This window comes from Alligator mississippiensis, chromosome 6, assembly GCF_030867095.1.
Source record: "Alligator mississippiensis isolate rAllMis1 chromosome 6, rAllMis1, whole genome shotgun sequence".
Taxonomy (NCBI): domain Eukaryota; kingdom Metazoa; phylum Chordata; order Crocodylia; family Alligatoridae; genus Alligator; species Alligator mississippiensis.
This window is the reverse complement of record NC_081829.1, coordinates 1,049,475-1,075,274: the sequence shown is the minus strand read 5'-3', so window position 1 is coordinate 1,075,274 and position 25,800 is coordinate 1,049,475. Positions and strand designations below refer to the sequence as shown.

General features: G+C 57.5%; 1 protein-coding gene across 4 annotated transcripts in view; it reads left to right on the top strand.

Moving 5' to 3' along the window:
- Window positions 1-25,739, top strand: part of EPHA10 (EPH receptor A10) — a 58,038-nt gene extending 32,299 nt beyond the window's left edge. For 2 of the 4 annotated variants that reach the window (XM_059729456.1, XM_059729457.1), the window contains 12 exons: window positions 1,914-2,038; window positions 5,321-5,483; window positions 7,048-7,156; window positions 8,574-8,629; window positions 9,890-10,015; window positions 11,858-12,043; window positions 16,807-16,868; window positions 16,973-17,176; window positions 18,127-18,276; window positions 19,007-19,200; window positions 19,654-19,818; window positions 20,300-25,739. In XM_059729456.1, the coding sequence (XP_059585439.1) occupies window positions 1,914-2,038; window positions 5,321-5,483; window positions 7,048-7,156; window positions 8,574-8,629; window positions 9,890-10,015; window positions 11,858-12,043; window positions 16,807-16,868; window positions 16,973-17,176; window positions 18,127-18,276; window positions 19,007-19,200; window positions 19,654-19,818; window positions 20,300-20,414 (1,655 nt within the window). In that variant the 3' untranslated portion in view covers window positions 20,415-25,739. Of the gene's footprint in view, window positions 1-1,913; window positions 2,039-5,320; window positions 5,484-7,047; window positions 7,157-8,573; window positions 8,630-9,889; window positions 10,016-11,857; window positions 12,044-16,806; window positions 16,869-16,972; window positions 17,177-18,126; window positions 18,277-19,006; window positions 19,201-19,653; window positions 19,819-20,299 lie in introns of those variants that run through there. The other 2 variants (XM_059729459.1, XM_059729458.1) reach the window with 1 other exon arrangement.
- Window positions 25,740-25,800: the final 61 nt, after the last annotated feature.

Here is a 25,800-nt window from a genome sequence, read left to right as displayed (position 1 = left end):
AACTGCTTCACTGAGCCTGGGATGGTCCTGGGTTCTTAGCCCCCTCCGTCTCTCCAGGCCAGGGTTTCCCATGAGCTGAGGGTGACCCATGGGCTCCAGGAGCTGGTTTGTTTCCCCCGTGACTTCCCACCACGGCCTCAGGAGAGGAACAGCTGTCACCCTGATCTGGACTGTGGGTCGCAGAGGGGGGTTGCTTTGATCCAGAGCCACACGTGACTGCAGAGCGCAGGGCGTTCCTCCCCGTTCTGCCCCTGGTGCCCTGGTTTGTGGCTCTGGAACTCAGTTTTGGAGAGCAAATGCGATGTGGCTGCTAAGGATGGTGTGCGGGGGCCGTGTCTCACCCTGGCCCACTGCCTTTGCCTCGGAGGCCCCTCTGGCACCGCTTGTCAGGGCGGGAGCTTGCACTGGGTGACGTTCTGGTGCTGCCGCTGTAGGTGATGTCCCTTTGCAGCTTTACAAATCCGTTCCCTTTCCTGTGAAAATAGACTTCTCGTTCCAGCTCTGGCCAGGGAAAGTGCCCTGCAGCTTTCATACCTGTCCTTTGTCGGGCATTTCTCTGGCACCCTCCACCACTGTACCCAAGCCTCTCCAATGCCACACTCCCGTGATGGAGGGCAGACCTGGGGCCACACGCTGGGACAGGCAAGAGATGCCCTGAAGCCATGTGCCATTCACCCCCACTCCTGCAGATAGGCAGCAAAGGCCGACTACCCCCTGACGTCTCTGCCCGCAAAGTGCAGCGCTCACCTAACCCGAGTGACTCGAGGGACGTTACCCCTGCCTTCCCACGGACAGTCTGTGGCAGAAGTGGGCACAGTGGGGATGTGAGGGCAGAGCTGGGAGGAGACTTCCTCTGCTTCAGAGCTAGTTTGGCTGCCTGCAGAGCCCCACAACACAGTGCCACTGCAGGGGGGCAGTGCCAGGAGGCCTCAGGCCTGCATTTACCAATGGCCTTTTTAAAGGGAAGTGCTGCATTGTCGAGACCATGGAGTGTACGGATCCCTTTGCCTTAAGCCACCACCAATTGAGCACAGCCCCAGAGGGGTTTGGAGTCGGCTCTCCAGGCCTGCAGAGCCCTCTCGTGTCTGCGGTCTTAGTTCTAAAACCAGGGGCCTCTGATTTTGTGCCACTGCCTTGTGCTGTATTGCAAAGGGTTGTGCCTGGAGCAGAGATGCCAGGGGCAGGGCTGTGAACTGCTGCTCTGAGAGAGCTCGCTCCTGCACTGAGAGTCCATGCTCTCGCTGCTGCGGGATGGAGCTTGCTGGTGTCCCTCCAGCCTGCCCTGCTGGTGCTGGTGCCACAGCTGGCAGGGGCCCAGTCCCGAGGGACAGCAGGGTTCCCCTGTGCTTGTCAGGGCTCTGCAAAACCCCTCCTGTCTCTGGGCTTCTCTCCTTGTGGCGCCGCATGGCCTGGGCTGTGGCTTGTAGGGAGGGTGACTTTTACCAGAGGGGCTTGGATTTGCAAGAGGACAGGGCAGTGGCTTGGGTCCTAGTGACTGGCTGGCACCCTGGGGCCTCTACCTCCTGCTGGCTGGCACCAGGGGAGGATGCAGGCTCCCGGTGGGAACAGGACCCCGTGCACCACCTTGCTGTTGGGTCCCCTCTCAGCCCTCCTCCGCTTCGTCCCTTGAGAGAGGCCGTGCTCCAGGTGCCGACCACTGCTTTCCGCTGGGCCTGCTGCCTGTGCCTTGTGCTCAGTTAACCAGGGGCAATTGCTGTCTGAGCCCAGGCACGGGCTGTGGGTGTCGTCCACCCGGGGCCTGGCCCTGCCGGGATGGCACCACAGGACGTCTGTGCACGGAGCAGCTGCATGGCCAGATGCCGCGGCGGGCACCGCTTTGCTGGGGTCAGGGGAGCCCAGCTCCGGGGCAGTGCTGTTGGTGACCTGCTTGTCTCTTCTCTCTGCTTTTTCAGCGCCATCTCTTGTCACTGACATCCGCACTGATAGCATTGACCAGAAGAGCATTTCCCTGTCCTGGCAGGAGCCGGGCTTCCCGAACACCAATAACACTGAGTATGAAATCAAGTACTATGAAAAGGTAGAGTCTTTTGGAGACTTGTTCCCTGTGTTTCCAGCCATCTCCTAAAGACTCCAAAAGAGACATTATTCCCCTGCTCCCCACCCCGGGTGCCTGTCATTGCCCATGCTGCCTGCACGCCCTCCCTGCCTTTGCCGCGAGCTGCTTGCATTGGAGATCCGCGGGAGCGTAGACACCTTTGTGTGCGTGTGCGCATGTGTGCAGTGCATGGCGCCGCAAAGATTTTATTGGTGTGCATTCGGGATGCTTCTGTTACTTACAAGTGCCAATAAAATCTTGATCCCCTGAATCACCCCCCTTCCCCCCCCTGCAATCTGTTTGTGTGCATTTCGCAGTGACTTAGGTTATTTTTAGTGTTTATTTAATTAGTATTTTTCTCTCTCCCTCTGTGCAGCCAGGTTGTGCCAGTACACGTGAATCCTAATGTATATACCTCCCAGGGAGAGAGTGACTTTAATAATGTGGAGTGGTTTTTAAAATGCATCTCGCAGCTTTCTGTGAAGGCTGTTAGGAGGCTGAGGTGTGGGACCCTGCAACCGGCCAAGCTGCACGTGAATTGCCTCTGCTATTAGATGAGGGGTGTTCCCAGTCTCTCACAGGCTCAGACCTTGGCTTTTAGCACTGATGCCTCGCCAGATATTAGACCTTAGGCCTCTCGTTAGCGCAGGGCTGGTCGCCGTTGCCTCGGGGGTTTTAGGCCAGTGATTTGGGGTGGCGGGGAAAGCAACAAGCATTTTTCCTGGTAGTGTTTTAAAGTACAAAATGGCAGCTGTTTGATAGATGCTGTGGGGTTTGCGTGTCTTCCCCGGCTCTCTCACTGATAGTTTTCCTTGTACTGTTATCCAAGCTGAGCTTGGCTCTCATCACTGAGAACTCTTGGAGGTCAGGTGAGGTCCCGGATGGCTGGAAAAGGGCAAATATGGTGCTGCTTTTTAGGAAAGGGAAGGAGGAGGATCTGGGAGATTGCAGACCAGTCATCCTGGCCTCTCTGCCTGCAAAGGTCTTGGATTAGTTCATCAAGGACTCTACTTCTAAGCACCTGGATCAGAAGAGGGTGATCAGGAACCACCAGCATGGATTTGGCAAGAGCAAGCCCTGTTCCAGCCTGATTTCCTTCTAGGGCAAGGTGATGGGCTGGATGGGGAGAGCAGTGGAGGTAGAGTATCTTGTCTTTGGCAAGGCTTTTGGCACTATCTCCCATGTCATTCTCATTAATATAGGGACAGGACAAGGAGCGAAGGTCTTAAATTGCCGGCTGCCCAGAGAGACTGAGGAATCCCGCTCCTTGGAAGTGGTTAAGAGCAGGGACGACAGACACTTGGCCAGGCTGGTTAGTCAGGGATGATCCTGCCTCAAGCAGGAGGTTGGTTTAGATGTGACCGCCTGAGGGACCTGCCAGCCCAGCTGTTCTGCAACTCTGTGAAAGCCAAGTCAAAATCAATGCGGTTTATCACACGGTTCTGCAAATGAACCCGTCTGTCTGTGCTCGGGCCCGTTATGAAACTCATCACACATCAAACAGGCTGTGCTGCGTGCCAGTGCCATGCTGGAAACCAGCCAGCCTGCAGCAGATGCGTAGTCTCTGGATCCAGACTACCTGCTGGAATACAGGAGAGGGATGTGTTGTGAGGGCGGGCGCTGAAACACGATGCCATCCTTTCTTAGCACAAGGCTGCCACCAGGAGATGCTGGGTGACGTTAGCTACCAGCCACCGCCTCCAGCTCGAATGGCGAGACTGACTCTGCAGTGCAGCAATTGCTTGCTTATAAGTGGAGTGATCTCAGATCTGATCCCAGAGTGACATACCCCACGTCCTGTGCACATGCATGCACACATACACGCATGTACCCTGCTGGCCTGCTGTGGGGTGGAAAACAAGCAGTGAAACCCCTTTCATCCCTGTCTTGCTACATGTGCTGTCACTGATCTTGCAAGGTGCCCAACGAAAAGCACCCAAGGCAGGGCCCTGGTGCAGCCGAGCTGGTAGGAAGGTGGCAGACGCCCTCACCCGGAAGCAGCCAGGTGCAGAGCACAGGTCCCCGCGCTGCCGGCACACAGCAGCTGCACATCTCTGGAGCGGGGTCAGAGTGGTATCTGGTGGGTACTCTCTGGAGGCGCTGAAGCGGTGCACAGAGCATGGCCAGAGCACCCCTCCTGCTGCATGGAGACAGAGCTCCTCCCTGCTGCCTCGGCTAGACAGTCCTGTCCATCCCAGCACCTTTCGTTGTGGAGGGATGGACGCAGGGACAGACCATGAGTGCTCCTGGCCCCTGGCCTCTGCACCGGTGGCAGTCACGGGCCTCCCGAGAGGAGCTACTGCCTTCACGCAGGGAATGCCAGGGGCTGAATAGACTTCCCCCCATCACTCCGTTATGGGTCCCTGGAGCAATCACATCTGGCTGTTTGCAAACAGCCAGCAGCATGCTGCTTTCTGAGAGCCACCCCAGAGGAGTTCACCACGGAGACAGTTTTCCTGTGACCCCAGCATGCTGGGAGCGAGCCATCCTCCAGGCTGCACAGGTGGCTTGCTGGGAGCTGCAGAGCTAGGGCAGTGCCAGACCCCAGGGCAGCTGTCCTCATGGCCAGCTGGCTCCCGCTGATGCTGTAGGAACATATTGGGTCCCCTCTAGGACCTGCATTGTGCATGTCGGAGCAAGCATTGGATGGAGGGGATACAGGTTTAGTGCTAGCTCCCAGTGCTGGCCCACAGGTGCTGTGAAGGAGCAGGGGTGCTGAGGGCTGTTGAGCTGGCCGTTGGCTCCACACAGTGGCTGGGAGCAGATGGGCTTACAGACCTTCAGTGCCGGCTCCTGGCTGCCCTGCCATGGACAGACAGTGCTGTGGCGGGGTGCAGGGACCCATTGCAGGCTGTGAGTGCTGCTGTTCCTGGCCGAGTAGGTTGGCGAGTGCACGCGCATGTGCATGTGTGTGTGCATGCCGCATCCCTCGGCTGCCTGGAACCTACTCACGGTTCCAGCCCTGGTCCAGAGGGTGGGACTGCTGCGGGCCAGATGGTGCTGCTCTCAAGCCCCCACAGCCATCAGCTGGCCCAAATGGCGAAAGACCCCAGGCCCTCCTCTATGCCCCATGCATCCCCAGCCCACCTGCATCATCTTTACCCCACTCCTATTCCAGGTGTTTGTGGTTCGTGGAGCCTTGAGGAAACTCCTGACGTGGGCAGGCATGGAGGCACCGCGGCCAGGCCAGGCAGCAGCTGCGCTGGTCTGCTCCGCGCAGTGGCGGTTGTCCCACTCAGGCTCTGCTGTGTCGTCACGTTGCAGGATCAAAGGGATCAGAGCTACTCGACCGTGAAAACTGCGGCAACTGCCGTGACCATCCAGAACCTGAAGCCGGGCACCATCTACGTCTTCCAGATCCGGGCGTCTGCTGCTCAGGACTATGGGAACTACAGCCCTAGCATCGAGGTGGAAACCCTGGGAGAGCGTAAGTGCAAGCCTGTCATGGCTGTCCTGGTTCTTCTCCCTGCAGCAGCCTCCATGCTGAGTGCATTGCCTTCCTGTTAAGCAGGGCCTGGGCCCTTCCTCCAAGCTCACCCTGGCCCCCTCCATGCAGGGCAGAGACTTTCCTAGCTAGCCCTGGCTGTGCTTGTCTAATGTAGAAGCTGCCTTTGGAGAGGCACTGGCAGCAGGGCTGGACCCAGCCCCAGAGGAGGGCAGCCCCATCCTGGGCAGCACAGGCCTTCTGCCTGCACCACCCAACCCCAGTCCTGCTGGGAGGGACCCCTGGCAAAGAGCAGCAGGTGCCAGCCAGGCCCTCGGGGCTGTTCTGGTGGTGTCGGTCTGTCGGGGCCCTAGCTGATGTCACTGGCTAGAAGGTCTCGGCAAGAGGGTTGGTTTGAGCTAAGTCACCCACCCGGAGTGGAGACGCGGGCCCGGAGATGGCTGGCTCCATCTGGATCTTGCCGATTGTGTTTAACAGGGCTTTAAATTGCATCTGTTTACCACACAGAAGGCGTTTGCAGAATGAATTGAATCCAATAAAATGTTTTATATAGAACGTAGTTATCTAAAACCTCTGTTTGCAGAAGAAGGAGAGGGGAGGATTAAGGTGACGAAGGGAAACCATTGGCAAGCCATATATTTTAATACATTCTCCGCCTAGACATGGGAATATTTCCAGAGAGCGGAACGAGGAGTTTGTGCTGCGGCTGAGAGCTCAGGGGATGACTGGTATTGTCCTGTGCTTTAATCCGGTCGCACCAGCTCCGGCTTTCAGCACTGAATGGGAATGTAAATCATAGGAGTGATGAGAGGCAGTGTCACGCCTGCAGAAAAGGCTTCTCCGGCTCCTTGCTGAAGCGGGAGGCGTTGTCTTTGCAGTCAGGAATTCTGATCTGGGGCTGGGAGAGGATTCTCGGCTGCAGCGAGAGTGTCAGTCTGAAGCACGTTGAGAGCCTTGCCCTGAGTGTCGCGGCCTTCGGTTTCTTAGGCCCAGATCCCAGCTCTCAGTTGCTGAAAGTTTTGGTGGGGGGGATTTGCCGTAGGGTAGTGCAAGCCCTGAAACACTGCTGCCTTGTCCTGCTGCCTCCCGCTAGCAATTCCCTCCATCCAGCGGGCCCAGGCCTGACGTGACCATAGCGCAGTAGCAAGGCAGTTGTCTGATGGCGTGTGGCCGTCACACAAACCCGGGTGGGATTCTCCTCCCCGCAGGTGCAGCAGGGTAGGATCAGACAAGGTTTTCTGCCCACCGAGAACATGTCCCAGGGGCCTGCCGTGCCTCTTTCTGGGTATCTGATGATGCCAGAGGGAGGGAAGCCTGAGAGATGTTCCTCCTCCTGCTCTTTTATGTGGACAACCCCACTGTCCTGTTCCCATCGCAGGCTGAGTCCAGATGAGGGGGTGGTGGGGGAAGGATGCTCTGCCCTGGCTCACGTGCCATCATGCTTTGCAATCACGTGCCATCGTGGGCCCTGCAGTAGTGCTTAAGGCCTCAGCCACTCCAGCACCCGGCCCCCTAAGCCTGACCCCTGTGTTGCTTCACTCGGTAGTGACGGTGGCTTCGAGCGAGCAGAACCCAGTCATCGTCATCATTGTTGTGGCCATCGCTGGGCTCATCGTGCTGGTTTCCATGGTGATCGGGGTGATGATCTGGAGGAGGTAAGCCACCCATCCTAGGACACACAAGGCTGTAGCTCTGTTGTGCCTCTCTGCCTCCTGGCATGTCTGACCCTGTGAGCGTAGCTGAGGGAGAGCTTCACCTGCCCCATTTACTGCAGCATTTGGAGAGCCAGCTGCACGACCACGCAGGCAAAAAACCACTGCACTGGTCCCAGTGTGGTCCCTGTACTGGCTGAGCTGCAGCTCCCAGCTCTGGAGCTGGCATCATCAGACTCCCTTCCCGTGGGTCACCCACAGACATATCCCACGTGTGTTGAGATGGTCACAGTGGCAAATGCTGGAGACAGTTGCTGGGTTTTAACCCTGAGAAGGTGGCTAGTAGTTCTCAGTGTCTCCTCCCTGCCCTGTTCCCTGCACTGAGATGCTGCTGTGCAGTGGGCCGGGGGCCGGGTGCTGAGCGCCAGAGTCCTGCGCTGCATGGGGAAGGTGCTGAAGCAGATAATTGTGCTATCACTGGCGCCACTCATGCTGGTTTCTGTCCCCACTTCAAGGCTGCTAGTGTGGGCGTGAGGGTTCACAGAGACATCTCCATTCATGTGCCAGATGTTTCAGTTTAATGGGCTGTAATTTTTAACTTAGAAAGAGGAAATTGAACCTAAAATGAGGAAAGGAATTTACGGTGGGAAACGCTGAGGAATCAAAAGGCATTGGCAGGTGCCCTGCATCACGTTGCCCCTGAAGTGCAGTCCTCGCCCGCCAGCCTGTCCTGCCCGGCGGCGGGGAGCAGCGAGGGGGTCTCAGGAGGTGATGGGCCTCCCCTGCACGTAGTGCCTGGTCCTTACAGGGTCAGCGCCTGCTTCCACAGAAGCCCACAGGCTGAAATAAGCATGGGATCAAGTAGAGGACGGGCCAGTTGCGTGGAGCTTCACCTGTCTCTTTGTAAGGGAGACATGGTGATGGTGTAGAAGACAGAAATGTGGCTGGGTGTGAATTCCTTCTCACAGTGTCTCTGAATGCACCAGGCTGTGCAAAAGAACTGGTGCCCACAAATGCCTGGTGGTGGGACAGCCCTTAGTGTGGCCTGTCCAGGGCTGAGAGAGGCTCTCCCCAGACCCTCACTGTCCCCCTGAGCCAGAACTTGCCTTGATGTCACTGCCCAGGGAGGATTTGACCTCTGCTCATCGGCTTCTGGCACCAACACTCGTGGTCCATGTCTCTTGCACACGGGGCATCCCCATGTGCCCCCGTTCACGCAGCTGTGAGTTACTACCTCCCAGTCTCAGTAATTCCCTGCCACTGGGGGGTGGTGCACAGAGGTGGCAGCACTGCCCAGTGTTGGGACCTGCCTTGCCTTGGCACTTGGCTCCTTGTGTGGGTGTGTGCAAGGGGCTGGCCAGCACCCTCAGGCCCCATATCCCACCAGAGACTAATGCCTGGCTGTTCATTCTTCTTGCAGACAATGTGGGTACAGCAAAGCCAGCCAGGACGGGGATGAGGAGCTGTACTTTCACTGTAAGTACTGTTTACTGTGGGTACTTTACTGTTCTTCATAAGTCTGCTCCCTGCAAAGCAGCCCTGGATGCATCCTTTGGAGGGGCTGTCATCCTGCGACAGCCTGGAGCAGGCCGGCGCAGCGCTGCACGGTGCTGGAGAGACAGCTGGTTTGACAGCTTCATAAGCCAGCATCTGTCCTTGTGGTGTGCAGGGTGCCGGGCGAGCATGGAGATCACCAGGTGGTGGGAAGAGAGCGGGCGTATGCATGACCCTGCCAGCTTCCCACACGTGGGGATTCAGGGATGCGGCTGCCCAGGGGACAGCTCTTTATTACCAAGCGCTGATGATTTCATAGGCAGCCTTTGTCAAAGGAAATTCAAATGTCAGCCCAGTCGAGTGCATTGGATTCCCAGTGCTAGCAGGCACAGTGCACAGATGATCTGCTCCCTGAAGCATGTCAGAAGCAGTGGAGCCCCTTGGCTTTTCCGATAGGCTTTAGGCTGCTTTGGGAGTTCCTCCCTTGCTGCTGAATGAGGCTCGGACATTTGTGGAGGATTTCCCGCACAAAGCAGGGCATGCTGGGGTGTAGCAGCAGGGGCTGCCGGCAGCTTGTGCACTGCTGGTGCCTTAGTCCCAGCCTCGGATATCAGCAGCATGTGCAGGAGAGTGCAGCAGCTGTGTGCTCAGCGGGTGGTCCCTGGACTGTGCATGCTGTAGTCGGGGGCTTTGTCTTCCCTGCTGGGCCTGGCCCCCCAGGAGAGCACTGAATGCCCGTTGAGCTGGGGCAGAAGCTCAGGCAGATGCTCCTGGATGTGTGGAGCAAGGCAGACTCTGCTCCTTTGACTGGGAACAGCCTTTAGCCTCCCTCTGTCTGGAGATCTCAGCCAGCAGCTGCTAGCAAACCTGCCCCAGCTCAATCCAGCAGCTCTGGTGGCAGCATGGAGCACTGTGCCTCCCCAGACACCCCTGGGAGAGGCAGCCTGGGTCCTGGAGATGGTGCCACAGAGCATCGGTCTCTGTTCACTCGAAGTGCATCAGTGCCTCTGGGGGATTGTGCACAGCTTTCCCTGAGCTGCTGTGCCCAAGGGAGAAGTCTGGAGAGGGAGACTGACCTGAAGGCAAGACTGGGATTAAGCACGGGGGACTGCAGGTCTCTTGCTCCCAGTCTGCCCAGCCATGTCACCTGGAGCTGGGGAGCCAGGAGCAGCAGAGTGGGGAGGAGAGGGCGCTGTGTGCCCAGCTCACACTGCCACTGCTTGTCCCCGCTGTGTGCCGCAGTCAAGATCCCCACGCGGAGGACATACATCGACCCCGACACCTGCGAGGACCCCATGCAGGCTGTGCACCTCTTTGCCAAGGAGCTCGATGATGCCAGCATCAAGATCGAGAGGATTATCGGGACAGGTACGTGCTCTTGTTGGGAGGTGGGGGGAGGGCTGCAGAGACCTCGTTGGGGGCAGCACTTGGATGAGGCCTGGGACACCTGTGTCACCGAGGCTTGGGGACCCGTGAGCATCCAGCAGGGGGGCCTACTCAGTGTAGACGTTTTCTTCCCTGGCCCCGTCCAGCCCCTCGGGAAGCCCACGAAACCCCAAGCTGCTGCCCTAGGCATGTAAGCAGGACCACACTGGGGCACACCTCTGGTCCACCTTGCCAGGGGCAAAAGCAAGTGTTTCAGGGGAGAGAAAATGTCCGGGGCGTGTGTGGAGTGACCTGTCCCCTGCCAGACCCCCCCTCATCTGCCCCCAGTGGTTTAGGGGTGTCTGAGACTCCCCTACCTCCCCGACTGCTGTGTTTCATAGCACCCCATGGGCCTGTCCTCCGTGAATCATCCCTTTTTGAGCCCAGTTCTGCTCTCTGCTTTCCACGGCAGTGAGCGAACCCTGTGCTGTGTTAACAAAGTGCTTCCCTGGTTGTTTTAAACCAGCCTCCTGATACTTTCAGGTGCCCACCCCCGAGTCATAGTATTGCAGGCCCGGCGAGTAACAGCTCCCTGCTGCCTTTGTCCACACCCCCCTGACTCTTTAGACTCTATCACGTCCCCCCTCAGCCTTCTCCTTTCCACACTGAAGAGTCCCAGTCCTTGCAGTCTTCCCCCCTACCCATCCTACCCACCTCCCTGGGGCTTCCAGCTTTGCTCTTGTCCAGGGAGAAGAGTGTGTGGTCGGTTAGGATGTGATCCAGGCCTTTGACTCTGTGTCCCTGGTTGCTGTCTGGGGCAGAGAGAGCAGACAGACGTGAGGAGGGGCTCCCTGGGACCATCGGCAGTTCTCTGCTTCTTGGCAGCACCTGAGATTGATGTATAAATATGTTAACGTGCTGATGTATTGATTTCCATCAGCTCTGCTGCCTAGGACTTAAAAGCAAATTAAAATCCCTTCTCCAGGCCCCAGTGCTTTAATCGCCAAGGCCGGCCCACGCTGGGAGAGCCATGCTGCTCTGGGGTTATTTCTCCAAATCCTGCTAGGAAGGGAAGGAAAGGCAGAGGGAGGACAAAGCCAGCAGTTTCGGCATGGAGACCAAAGACTGTCAGACACAGGGGCGGGGGTGAGGGAGACTTGGCAGTTTCATAGATTCATAGATGTTAGGGTCGGAAGGGACCTCAACAGATCATCGAGTCCGACCCCCTGCATAGGCAGGAAAGAGTGCTGGGTCTAGATGACCCCAGCTAGATGCCTATCCAGCCTCCTCTTGAAGACCCCCAGGGTAGGGGAGAGCACCACCTCCCTTGGGAGCCCGTTCCACACCTTGGCCACTCGAACTGTGAAGAAGTTCTTCCTAATGTCCAGTCTAAATCTGCTCTCTGCTAGCTTGTGGCCATTGTTTCTTCAGTTGTCTGAGCAAGGGCCCAGAGCTGCTCTCCACAGGGGAAAGACAGCCAGCTAAGAAAGCTTGTCCGGCATGGTTTGCACTAGTCTCCCAGGTCACCGCGGGAGGGGCCTGACTCCCAGCACAACCCATCCAGTCCCACTTTGTCCCATGTGGGCCTTGTACACTGCGCAGTGTGTCACCTTCTGCCAGAGTCCTTGCTCTGGTCAGACATTGCAGCCTGGCTTTCCCGGTGATGTTGAAGGTTGGGAAAGACCTAAATCCAACCTGCTATAGGAGCATCTCCTTTTCTCCTGGCCTATGACTAACAATGGAGCAATCCGGCCCCAGCCCTCGGGAGTGCAGTGCATAGGTGCCATTGCAGGGACCAGGACGTGTCTGCAGGCGCTTGGTAACTCTTGTCTCCCCGCTGCCCAGGTGAGTTCGGGGAAGTCTGCCGGGGCTGCTTGAAGCTCCCCAGCAAGCGGGAGCTGCCGGTGGCCATCCAGACCCTCCGCGCAGGCTGCTCGGACAAGCAGAAACGCGCCTTCCTGGCAGAAGCCAGCACCATGGGCCAGTTCGACCACTCCAACATCATCCGCCTGGAAGGCGTCATCACCCAAGGTAGCAGCACTGTGCACCATGGTGCAGGGGGGGCACGTGCGCGGCACCTCCAAGGCGGTTAGGCTCCTCTGCCTCTTGTGGTGCTGGGAGGTGCGGGTGCTGAGTGCCTTAGCATGAGCTCAACCAAAGCATGGTTTTGCCGGTAGCGGCTGAGCCTCTTCCCCTCCGCCCCCCAGGAGCCCTGATTGCTGATTAAATCCCCCTGAAGTCCCCCAAGATGCTGGGTTTGCCACGGTGCTGTGTCCCCGTCCTCAGTTTAGCCTGAAGAACCCTGCTAGCAGGTGCTACAGCCATGTTCACAGTGAGACGAGGCCTCTCAAAGTGCTTGGGCAGTTGATCACTGAAACATCCCAGGGCACAGCTGAGATCGAAGCTTCTGGTGGGGGGCTAGGAGAGAGGGGTCCTCACCTCTCTCACTCATGTCGGAGGTCTGAGAGTGCGTGCGGCTCGCAGCAGGGACCAGGGAGCTCTGTGAACTGTCCGACTGCCTGAGCTCCCTGTGAGGTTTATGAGCACAGGTAATGAGGGGGAGCAGGACTCTCAGCTCCCGCTCTGTCGACAGGGACAGCAGGCCCCAGAGGCACAAGGTACAGGCAGTAGTGCACGTTTGTGGTACGTGCAAGCTGCTGTGAACATGGGAACCTGAGAGGGAATTATTTAATTAGAGCAAATGACCACGGTCCCTTCCTGACCTGTTTCCTGCTGATGCCAAGCAGAACCACATGTGGCAGTCGGGACACAGGCGTCAGTACCAAGGCAGTTCCAAGGGGCCGTGTCACAGGCCGGGTGGAGAGATGAGCTGAGGGTTTTGAGAGCCGGATAGCAGCAGGGCGATGCAATCAGACAGGCGCTCTGTGTCCCCACGGTGCTGCCCCGATCAGCCGACATGAAGCCAGCTATGTGCTAATAGGGCCCCATCAAATGAAGTGGTGCACTCACTGAGCTGAGCTCGGCAACAGCAGTGCTGCCTCGTGCGCTGTGTGATTTAAAAGCAATTGAAAGCAATGGGCCCATGGAAGAGCAGGAAGGATGCCAATTGTTCCCTTAATTACCCGCCACACCGTCTGGGTCTTTAATGCAGCAGCGCTGGCCTGGCAACAGGCTCGGGCAGTGGCTGGCGACTGGAGAGGCCATGCGATTGCTCCTGGAAGTCTGGCGCGCGTCTGGTGGCTAATTGAGCATTTCCATAGAAGCTGATGGACCGGGTCTGTCAATAGAGGGGTGCCTGTGTGCTGCTCCCTGCCCCTGGGCAGCTGAGCTCTGTGTGCGGTGCTGGAAGCTGCTGGCTAGTACCCGTGTACGCCCAGAGACGGTTGTGCCACTGTCAACCCATGTGTTTCACTGGGCATGTAACGTGGCACACCTCAGCAGTGCTCGTCATGGCATCACAGCTTTAGCCCTCCACCTCTGGTCAGACAGAGTGTGGACAGAGCCCCTCTCAATTCCTCCGCACAAAACTCATCGCTGCCCTGCAGGCAGATCAAACATCAGGATCAGGACCAGCGGTCTCAGGGAATCAGGCCCTGGGATGCTGAGCTGAGCCTCTGCATGCAGCTCAGACGTGCTGAAATTAGTCCCCTGATGGTCAAGTGCATAAGCACTGTCATAACAGACACTCCATCATTCATGCCTCGCTGTCTGCCAGTCCCAGTTCTTGCTTATAAATGCAATCCGCATGCCTGCTTGTCCTCTGCCTCTGATGCTGCCTGTCTCCCCGTGTGCGTGCGTGCATGTGCGTGTGTGTAAATTGTGCCATTTCCATGAACAGCTCCATCACGGGTAATTATATCATCAGGAACCCTGATTGCCCACTCACACTGCCCTTTTGTGATGGAGGAGTGGAGGGCCCTGTGCCCTGAGCAGACTCGCCCCTCTCAGTGCTAGCGCTTGAGCAGATAATGAGCCTGGTTCAGAGAGACAGACCACACGCCTGCGGGAACCTGCCTCCTCTGCTTGGCAGACAACAGGCTGTTTCAAAGTAGAAGAAAGTCCTCGCCCTGATGGCAGATATGTCTCAGGGTTTCCCCATGCTCCCAGTAGCTCTGGTTCCTATGGTTGCCAGCACAGCCCTACAAAGCAGCTTTTTGAACCCCAGAACCATGTGCCGTGTTGCAGTCTGTGCACAGAGGTGAGGACACGCCCCACCTTTGCTATCCAGAACACTGGCTCTGCAGCTGCGTGCCTTGCTCTGAGTCCTGCACGTCAAACCTGGCACTTGGCTGCATTACAACACTTCTGTTTGAATGAGCCCCAGGTCGCGCTGTACCACTGCTTTGGCTTCACCTTGCTGGACCAGTCTTGCCAGCTGCAAACATTCTCAGCAGCGTGGCCACATTTGTTCCCAGATCATTGAGGGCAGTGTCAAGTGTCATGTCATATTTGAATATTGGGGAAAACTCTCGCTCGGAGAGTGGTGAAGCACTGGACCAGGCTCCCCAGAGAGGTGGTGCAGTCTCCATCCTTGGAGGTTTTTAAGACTCAGCTCAATAAAACTGTGGCTGGGATGTAGTTGGGGCTGGTCCTGTGTGGAGCAGGGGTTGGACTAGATGTGACTCCTGAGCTCCCTTCAGCCCTCCTTGTCTATAATTCTGCGTGTTGCATTGGTCCATGAAGAGCCCCTCTAGAAACCTGCCCGTATGAGGATTTGCTGTGGATGACCACCTTTTGCCCAGCCAGTTCTTCACCCCTGAGACACGTGCTTCACTGGCGTTTGGCTCTGCATGTCCTGCGATACCAAGTCAGGATGCCTTACAGAAGTCTAAGCAGTCCATCTGTCCAGCTAACTCACGGGGGACGAGAGCAGGCCTGCTTGCCATTAACCTGAGCCGAGGGACCGTGGTTCAGTTCCTGCCCTTCGCTCCTATACCAGCTGGCTTGCATATAGTCACTTCTCTGCTTGGGGTCGACACAGCCCAAGCCCCCCATCATTCGCTGCATCCCCTCACTTCCCTTTTGGAGCGCTGGCATCACCCAGGAGCGTTCTTCCAGCTTCCTGGAACTTCCCCAGGAGCTCCAATAACTATTAAAAATGAAAGCTGGTGGTCCAGAAACCTCCTCAGGGCTCTGGAGTACAAGCTGCCTATTTAAACATGTGTATCTCCAGATCCTTTCTAGTTACTAATGGACTGGAAAGTACAGCGTCATCTTCATGGGATACGACTACATTGTTCTGCGGCTTTCTTCTGCTACAGAAGCATTTATTGAGTATTTCTGCCTTTTCTGTCTCATTTTTACTGTCTCTGTCTAGCAATGGGCTGGCACTTTTGATTCTAGGATTACTTTAGTTTCTCACAGATTTTTGAAAAACTCTTTAGCGAGGCCTCTAGCTGCAGTGCTTCAGAAAGGCCATTTCCCCAAAGCCGAGGAAAATTGAGTGAAATCGACTGGATGGAAAAGTATAGGCAGAACAAGCGCGACTGAAAATTGGGAGTTGTGTTGGAAGAGTTTGTTAGAGGGCTGAAAAGCCACAATTGCACAATCAGGAGAGAGGACAAAGCTAAGAGCTAAAAGCTTGTCTTGGTTGAAGGGCAAAGAGAAAGCTGCTGTGAGAAATTAAACAGTGATGTATAAGAAACGGCGGAGAGAAAAGAATTCAGATAAACCAGGGGTTGTGAACCGCGGAAACGTGGCTGAGGGAAAGTAGGGCACCAGGGAAAAGCCCTGACTGGCAGGGAAAGGACAGCGAGGAGCTATCGGCATCCAATTAGACCTGCCCCGCCAGCCTCTCAGCACGACTGCACCAGCTCTGCGGAGGTGGCACGTGGGCTCTTTACCCCCTTGGCTGCTCCAGCAAAGCCCCCACCGAGGAGGCGTCTCTCAGCCTGTGAGAGAGAGACAGGCCAGCTTGTCTCGGCCGCCGCTACCACGGGCGCTCTGCAAACCCAGACTGTGGGCTGCACCAGCGCCCTTGTCTTCCTGGACTCACGGACGCCAGCCCAGCCCGCTGTAGGGCCCCGTTACGATGCAGACAACAGGTCAAGCCTTCCTCGGGGGGTGTCATCATTCAGACACCAGGTCACCCTGCTATAGGGTCCCACTGGGATCTGGACACCTGGTCAACCCAGCGCAGGGCCCTGTTAAAAGTGCAGAGGCCGGGTCTGCCTCCCATGCGGCCCCATTATGAACGCAGACACCCAGCCGCCTTGCTGTAGGTTGTAATCTGGACAGCAGCTCTGTCCCCCCTTGGCTCCAGGGCGCTTCCTTTTCCTTTCTTTTAGCAGCTATTATAGTTTGATTTTCTTCCCCTCCTTTTGCTTTCCCTTTGAGCCTGGCTTGCCCGGTCCCCTGCTTTCACCTGTGGCATGTAACAGGGTGCCTAATGTTTGGGATGTTCCTTCTGGTTGTGGGCGAGCGGATATTTAGGGAGGTCGTGCAGCGCCCTGCCTGTCACAGCCCTGAAGGGCCCTTCCTCTCCCACACTCCTGTGCCCATGGCTCAGCCAGCAGCTCCCACCTGTATTTCTTCAGCTGTAGTTGGATGGGAGCAATGTCCGTGCCTTAGAGAGAGACGTTGTCGTGACAAGTTTACCAGGCCTTTGAGCCGTTAAGGGACAGAGCCCTGGACAGTAACTGGACGCCCCATCCCCTTCTCAGCTCAGGCTCCACTTCCTTGCACTGACGACCTCCCCACCATCCATAGAGGCTCCCACAAAGGGCAGACTGGGCTCAGCAAGTGCCCTGGTGCGAGATGTGAGTAGGAGGGTCATTGGCTGCCTGGTGCTTGGGAGTTTGCTCAAAGTAACCCCCTCTTCTGCCTCTGCCCAGGGAACACCATGATGACGGTGCTGGAGTACATGGGGAACGGGGTGCTGGATTCCTTCCTGCGGGTGAGTGTGTGCACCCTGGCCCTTGCCCACTGGAGTGCTTGCTTTGCTGGTGCCACGTAGAGCGAGGCTGACCCATGCTGGGCCTCCTCCTTACTGTCTTGCAGAAGCACGAGGGGCAGTTCACAGCCACGCTGCTGATGGGCATGCTGCACGGGATCGCCGCTGGCATGAAGTACCTGACGGAGATGGGCTATGTGCATCGGAGCCTGGCCGCCCACAAGGTGCTGGTGAACACCAACCTGGTTTGCAAAATATCTGGCTTCCGGCAGCCACAGGAGGATAAGATGGAGACCATCTTCACCACCATGGTAAGCGGCAGGGTGGCAGAGCAGGGCATGGAGTGGGCGCTGCACCTTCCCCTGGGAAGGGAAGAAACCAGTGCACATTTGTTTTAACTGGAAAGCAATTAAGTGGGCTTGTTTGGACATCCCACAGCCAGTGGAAGTGAACTGAAGCCGTGAGATCATCATGTGACTCACAGCATTAATATTTAAGAGTCAACACTTTCCTCGAGCAGACGAACGCTTCTGGCTGTCAGAGCTCTGGCAGCACCAGGGTACAGAGGCGGCAGACTGCAGTGCCCGCGGCCCCCAGACCCTGTCTCTCCTCTGTGCGGGACTTGCAGGAGATGCTGGCAGGGAGGCAGCTTGGAAGAGACTCGGAGGGGGCAGTTTCTAGTCTCTGGAGCCAAACCTGGGGGGCACTCAGCAGCTCTGTCGTGCCAGCTCCTGCCAGGGTGGGCAGCTGTGGGAAAGGGAGGGGAAGAGAGGTAGTCCTTGTGCTCTGAGCCTGTATTGTTCCTTGGCCTTTTCCCACACCAGGGATGGAAAGCTCATTAGCACTAATGAGTGGTGGGAGAGCCTGGGAGCAGCCCCAGAGACCCCACATTGGTCTCTGCAGCTCCAGGAGCAAGGCATGAGGTCCTCCAGCCCCTCTGCCCCCTTCTCCCTGGCTGAGGGGGAAGAGCAGAGAGGAGCCTCTGAGCGCAGCCACGAGGCGCCAGCTCCTTCCAGGAGCGCATGCCAGGAGTGAAGGGCAGGCTGCTCTCACCACTGCAACAGCATCTCCATTAAATATGGAGGCTGGTGTGCCATCAGCTCCTCCGGCAGAGTGAATATTTCAAGATGTGGCTCTGCCATCTCGCCTGGTACCTTATTCCATTTTTAATGGTGCGGGGACCTGTGCTGCGCGTGGGGAGGTGTCGGGCAGAGACCATGGCAGGCGAGAACCTCCTTTTCTCCTGCCTTTCCCTTGGCAGGGAGGGAAGAGCCTCGTGCTGTGGTCGGCCCCCGAGGCCATCCAGTACCAGCACTTCAGCTCAGCCAGCGACGTGTGGAGCTTCGGCATCGTCATGTGGGAAGTGATGTCCTACGGAGAGAGGCCGTACTGGGATATGTCCAACCAGGATGTGAGTCGCTTCCCAGCCCCGGCCGCGAGCATGTGGCCTGTCGCTGCGTGGCCGTATGCAGCAGAGGCTGCGTGCGTGGATTTTGGAGCATGTGTGTCATTGGCATGGAGCTGCATGAGCAGCCTGGGGGCTCTCCAGCGCCCAGCCATGTAGGGAGGATGCTTTTGACCTGTAATAGCTGTGGGAATGATGTAGGCCCATTGCTCTGAAAGCAGCAGCTGTTCAGACGACACTTAGCCCTGGGGAATTTTCTGTGGGCTGCTTTTATCAGTTTATTGGTGTCTGTGCCCCCCTGCCTAATGCGGGCTCTGGGTGGCTGTGAGAGGAAGAGACAAAATAAGTTATAAAAGCTGCTAACAGATGGACATAGGATACATAACCCACGCTTTTCCCCAAACGATATCCCAGCTTAGTCACACCTGCTAAATGCCTGCCCAAATGGGAAGCTGTTAAAGTACTTCCAGAGGTCCAGGCTGGGCAGGCCCCGAGGGTAAGGGAGCCCCAGAGCTGAGGGGAAACTACCAAGAATGACCTTCCTTGTGTCTTTGCCTTGGCACATAGATGGTGCTTGCAGGCTGCTCTTGGCTGATGGCACCTAAGGGAGAAGGCAGTCCCATTTAGGGCCTGATGGGTCAAAGCCAGCACCTTGAATGGTGCCTGTGCAGCCCTTGTGCTGTGTGCTCCTGATCAGGGTGCCTGTCTCTGACTTGCCCTTCCCCTGTGCTTGCAGGTGATAAAGGCCATCGAGGACGGGTTCCGGCTCCCAGCGCCAATGAACTGCCAGCCGCCCCTGCACCAGCTCATGCTGGACTGCTGGCAGAAGGACCGCAATCAGCGGCCCAGGTTCTCGCAGGTCCACAGCATCCTCAGCAAGATGGTGCAGAGCCCAGAGCCCCCCAAGTGCAACACCTCCACCTGCACCAGGTGAGCTCCCTCCTCCCCTGGGCCTCGGGGTGTGCAGTTCTTGGCCAGCAGCTTCGTGGCATGTGCAGCTGGTCGTGGTTCTACCCCGCCGCTCCCCTTCTCCCCAGTCCCGCATCCCCTTGCTGCTGCCCAGCTGCGTCTACCACCAACGGCAGAGGGATGGTGATTTGTTGCTAGGTCTCTTCTGACTGTTTCAGTGGTGGCAGAAGGCCTGAGCCATGCATGGCTGGAGCTGAGGTTGGCACCAGGCCCCTTGGTCTAGGCAGCTGCCACAGTGGGGGCCTGGATGGCTGGACTCCTGAGCAGCTTCCACGAGGCTCTCACCAGCCTGGCAGCAACACTGCATTGAGGGGCATGCCTTAGCTTCATGTTGCTCTGCTTCGTACTGCCATGGGCACCAGCTGCCCCTAGCCTGGCTCTGCTCTAATGCCTGTGCTCTGTTTGTGCCTGCAGGACCCACAGCACCTCCATCCCCCTCACCGAACGCACTTTCTCAGCTTTCCCGTCTTTCAGCTCCGTGGGCGAGTGGCTGGAAGCCATAGAGATGGGCCGCTACAAAGATAACTTTGCTGCCGCCGGCTACTGCTACCTGGAATCGGTGGCCAGAATGACAGTGCAGTAAGTGGAAAGGGTCCAGGGACAAACCCAAGCACTGTGGTGCAGTGTACATGAGCCTGGCTTGGAGGTTGTCTTTGGGCATTGCTGAACAAGACCCAGAGGCATGCACAGGGCTTTGCCATGCACCTCTCTGCCCCGGGTGGCAGAGGTTTGTGCTGCAAAGCGGGGAGCACGAAGCCTGTTGGTGTTGTCTGCGGCTGCCCTCGGCCTCTCGCCTAGTGTCAGATCAAGCTGCTGTTAACTGTTGATCCTTTTTGCAGCTAAGGGACAGACAGCAGAGCCCACAGAGGGACCTCTGGTCTTGTCACTGGGGCTCTCCATCCCCAAGCTGCATCCTCCTTTGGCTTGGCTGCTGTGTGGGGCTCCTGGAAAGAAAATAGGGGACAGAGTTGTGCCTGTAGGACCTGCAGTGGGAGCCCGTGGCCCATCGCTTTACCTCCATGGCTCCCTACTCACCTCTGGCCTGGGGCTTGTCTTGCAGAGACGTCCTGAGCCTGGGCATCACAGCGCTGGAGCATCAGAAGACTCTACTGAGTGGCATCCAGACCCTGCGCGCCCAGGTGATCCAGATGCATGGCCGCGGCGTGCAGGTGTGAGGCTGGCCAGAACGCACGTGCTCTGAGCACCAGCCTCAAGCTCCCCGGGGAGGAGGATGTGGCCCCCAAACCGGACCGAATCTCTGACTGGACCGAGAGCAGCCGCGCCAGCAGGATGCAAGGAGGTGCAGGGCTGCCACTGGCCTGGTCCGTCCAGGCAGGCATGGGGCACCCGGGGCTTAGCACTTCCGGCCCTGGGGCAGTCTCGCATACCCACAGCAGCAGCCTCAGTGCCAGGCTTGATCACCTCTCCCTGTCCCCACTGCACTGAGTAGAACGAGAGTTGAGCTAGTGTGAGGCTGTTTCTGGCTGTGCCAGGGTGTCATGGTCGGGCCCCGAGCACTGGGTCTGAATAGAGGGTTGACAGTGTTTCTGTCCTGAGGTTCAGCCGATTAAGTCCCCAGGGCAGCTCTTCTACAAACCAGCATGTTTCACTGCCCTGGGACATGGTGGGGCTTGGCACACACGAACAGCCTGGCATTGTGGAGGTGATGGGAGCTGTGCACTGTGCAAAGGAGCCAGGAGCCCTGCTCCCCCCGCCCTGCTGCACCCCTGCCTTCTCCAGCACCCCAGGCCCAGCCACATCCTTGACCAACGCGTGGAGGGAAGGGTGACGTATGTCCCTAAGGGTCTTCCGACCAGGCGAGTTTCGGGGAGGAGAGAAAAGCCCTGATGGAAGTGGTCTCCCTGGGGGGCTGTCCTGGCAGGGCTCCTTTTGTGTCTACTTGGCTTGGTGGCTGCATCTCTGCAGGGCCCCGTGGGAGCTCAGCACAGGGGACAGGGTGATGCCCCTGCCACGGATAGGCCTGGTGTGCTGGGAGCAGTGCCGTGGCAGCACGGGCCCAGCCAAGCTAGACCTGGTGGCTGGTGGCTGCGCTCCAGCACCGATGCTGCCTTGCTCCCTCGTCTCCCCTCCCATGAGACCTGCCTCCCTTCCCATCCTCTTCCAGCCCACCACAGTACTAGGGGCAGCACGTGAGCGAGTCAGGTGGGATAGCCTCAGTGCTGCTGGGTGCTGGGGGCTTGTGCCACCTCTACCCCTTTGCAGCGGTGCTGGCTCCCGCAGGGCATGACTCCCACTCCCCAGACTCTGATGGGTGACAAGGCACCTGCACCCTCCAGCTTCAGCCCTTCCAGTGGTGCAGCTCTGAGCTCCATAAACGCAGCATCCAGCCCCACAGGGGAGACAGTGGAGCAAGCAGTGCAGGGCACGGGGGGCCCAAGCCTGGGCAGTGCTGCAGTGCTGCAAGGTCAGCCCCAGCTGAACGGGTAGATTCCCCCAGCCACGAATAGCCGGCAAAGCCAGCTGGGCTGCTGTGGGGCCAGGCTGCCTGTGCTGGTTGCAGGCGAGTACCCCTTTCCACCCTGTCACGAGGGCTGCCTGGGCTGAGTGGTCTCACCTGGTAGATGTAGCAGAATAAAGCACAGCAGGAGGCCTGGGCTCTCCATCACCAGTCAGTGCTCCTGGGAGCTGGAGAGAGGAGGCGCGTGGGAGCGTGGCTCTGTGGTGCCGGAAGCTGGGCTGTGCTGAGCCTTCGGCAGTGGAGGGCACCCGTGCTGCCGGCATTTGTGTTTCTGACAGTCTGAGGTCATTGCCATGGTGATGCCACTTGAATAGTTGCCCAGACTGTTAATTCTGGGGCAGCGGTGGGGCCTGGGCATCAGCATTGTGTCCATGAACCATGGGGCTCTTGGAGGCCTTGTCAGGGAGCCCACCCACGCCACTCACAGCACTTCTATTTTAGCTGCAAATAGTCGCTCCGATGCTGCAGCCTTTGTGCGCGAGAGCTGGCGCAGACCCCGCATCACAATGGCATCTGCTTCCTCATCCAGGTTTCCTGGAAGCGAGTTAATTAACTGATCCAAGTGGGTGTGCAGAGTTCCACGGGCCTTTCATTAGCGGCTGTAAGTAAGACACGTGAATTATTGATGACGGAAGGCAAAGATTTGCAAAGGGAGTGCATGCGGGAGCAGGTGCTGCCAGCGCAGGCAGGAAGCCTCCGCGTTCCTGGTGGGCTCCACCATGGAGAGAGGACTCTAGAGCGAACTTGAATGAGGGGTCTTGGCTCCTGACGTGCCCGAGAGCACGGCACAGACTGGAGCCCCTGCCTGGACCCTTCTGCTCCGGCAGAGCCGAGGCAACAAGGAGGCAGTGCTGGTGTCTTGATTTGTCTCGTTGATCTGGTGACCTTTGCAGAGCCAGGTATTTTGGAGGAAGGCGCCATGTGTGTAGCAGGGTTTGATCAAAGGGGTTTGGTCCACACGTGACTGCCCTGGTCTCTCTTTTGGCTTAGCTGTTTCAGACCAGATCCAGCAGCGCCGAGCACCCCTGGATCTGTTTGCAGGAGTTAGTGTCACTTAGGGTCACAGTGGTTTAGATTGTGCTCTCAGGTCGCGACTGGGTCTCGGGCCTGCTCGTAGTTTCTTGTGACACTGCTGACACTCCCGGGGGACTGGGCAGGCATGCTTTCCCGCTCCAGCGGCTCAGAGGGGCAGGCTGGTTATGAGAGATCATCCTCCTTCCCTTGCCAGTTTCTGGGCTGAGTAAACCCAGGAGAACTCGAGGCAGCACAGCACAAGCCATGTGCCGTGCTCACAATCAGCTCTCCGCTCCTCATGGAGAATCGAACCTGCCATTTGAGCTACAGATGCATGGAGCAAGCTAGACCGACACGCTTGCAGCTCACCTGCTGGCGAGCTCCCTCCTCCCCCTGGCCATGCCGTCAGGGGACAACAACATTCCCCAGCGTCACCTGGTTCATTTTTAAAAGGAAACCTTTGTTTTCCGGGCCCCCTCGGAGGGTCTGCACCCCGCGAGTTCACCCCCAGACAAGCATTGAAATCACCGACTGAACCTTCGTTTGCTAGAAATGCCAGATCCTGAGGATCAAGTGCAATTTGTATGCTCCTTGTGTTTACCCTGTACTAGAGAGGCAGGCTATTAGAGTCCTGCCGGCAGGAAGCTGAACCAACTTGATTCCTGGTCGTTTCATCTGGGATGAAGCTGTCCTTGGCTTCTCTGCTTTTTGTCCTCTCTGCTGCATCCCTGTGCTCAGGGCTGTGCCAGGCTCCCTGGGCAGATGCTTGCTAGGCCGTTGCATCTGGTTCTGGGGTCAACGCTTGAACAAGGGGCGTTGAAAACCCAGAGAAGAGCTGAGAGAGTGGCCCCGGGCCTGGGGAACAAGCCTGCAGCAGGCATCTAAAGAGCTCAACTTGCTCATTGCCAAAAATGCAAACAGGCGACGCACCTCCCCGCATCTGTAGTCCCTACAAGGGGGAAGATGCTGTTGGAGGGTCTCCGCTAGCAAACAAGGGCACAGCCGCAGCCCCCGGCTGGAAACGAGTCAGGCCTGGGCCTTCCTGCACAATTCTGCAACGCGCAGAATTAATGTGGCATGAATATGACCCTCATCCCCTTTGGGCCATGTCAGGCCTTTTCACCCCAGGCTGCAGACAGCAGACAGCTCGCTTTCTGCCAGAGCCAATTACCAGGGTTGTTTTCAACCATTTCTCCAAGTGTTTCACCCGCTAGCTTCATCTTCCCAGCCCTCTCCTCCGTTCGTCGTGCAACTGCAGCCTCTGCTCGGGTTGTGTTTCCAGCTGAGCGCAGAGTGAGCCTGGGGGTTCGGTTACCTTCTCGGCTGGTGCTTGCGCAGGGCTCGGCTGTGGTCCTTTGGGAAGGCCGCTGCCCTTCTCATTCTTCCCGACTACAGAAACGGGGCAGCTTCGTCTTCCTCCATAGTGCCCATCGGGGAGCGCTGCCCTGATCCCTCCAGTCCTCCCTAATTGGGTTCCCTCATCAAGGCAGCAGAGGACAAGATGAATGGAGCAAGCTCCAGGCTGCAGTTATGTGTTTAATATTAACTCACATCCCATTAGCAACTAATCCTTGGGGAAGCGTTGAATGCCTTCTAATTAAATTAGACTGCAGCAGTGCTCTTCAGCTGCTCCACCAAAGGGAGCCTTTCCAAATGGGTTTCTTCCCTGCCCGTGTGACCTTTGACACAGCGAAAACCAGCGTCCTCCTCTCAGCACCAGAGACCCCGCGAGCCCACTGGCCGCGATAAGGGTTTAATGGTCTTGCTGCGGCACAGGCGCCAGCTTTTCATAGGGGCATTAGCATTATCTGATGTGGCTGGAGGAGAGTGAAGAACCTTTTTTCTTGGTAATCTGCAGGCTTTGCTGGCACTAATAAATGCAGTTACAGCAGGATTAGATTGTAGATGCTTGTGCATCCTGTTGGCAGGGCATGAAGGAGCGGGACAGGAACGTGAGCAGGTTGGAGGCTACAGGCAGGTAGGAGCAGGCCATCCAAACAAGGGAGGCTCTTGGGCCAGGGACATCCCTTCATTTGCCCCCGAGTGCCATCCAGCACCTGGGTTCATTTCCCTTTCGAGACAAGGCTGCAGCCCAGCCCTGGAGCAGCCAAACACCGCGGCCCCGCTCCCTGGGCACCGGTCCCCTGCAGCGGAGCATGTACATCGGGACTTGGCGGTGCTGCGTTGGTTTAAATCGTCCTTGCCCATCCAGCCCTGGCTGCCTATCTCCAGGTGTGGAAGGGCAGCGCTCCAACAGTCGGTTCCCCGGCTTTGCAGTATCCACCTGGCTCCGTGAGCAGGAATCCACCTGCACGGGCTTCTCTCCTGATGCCTCCCCTGTGCCGGCCGGAGCTGCCTGGAGCAGCTCCCAGCCCTACCCGGGCCCTCGGGGCCGGCGCAAACTCACCTGCCAGGCAAAGTGCAAGTTTCATTCTGGCATCTCCCAGCTCCGGGGAACCGCTGCTAGGCCCGGGGGGTTTCCAGCAGGCCAAGTCCCATCCCACGAACCAGAGCCGGGGCCCAGGAGAAGAGAGGATGCAGCCTGGACCACGCTTGAGAGGGCTGAGCCTCAGAGAGATGCCCAGTACCGATCGGTCTCCATCGGCTGACTCGCCAGGACAGCTAGCAGGCGTGTGAACGTGTGGTGTGCTCCTTCGTCCGCCCCAGGAAAAACCAGAATCAGGTTGGTTCAGCTCTTTCTGCTTTTTTGATATCCATTAACCCCCTGTTATATAGTGTAAATACAGACTTGAAAAGGTACTATATATTTTTATAAGTTTTGAACAAATGTACTGTACGATGACAAGGGACACTGTGTACGTTTCGCTGTCTAACGTCTGTTTGGATGTGTCCGGGGAATGACCGGTGTTTGGGACTCATCCCAGCCGTGCTGCTGACGAGGCTAAGAATCGAGCTCTACCGGCCTTTTCTTTCTCTTTGTTAACTTTGTGTTGACGGAGCCGTGTGTGCAAGTTGCAATAAAGAGAAACCCAAATGCCGGCCGTGCCGTGACTCGTCTGTGGGTTTATTTCAGGTGTGCCAGCACAAAGCGCCAATTAGCAAGGGTA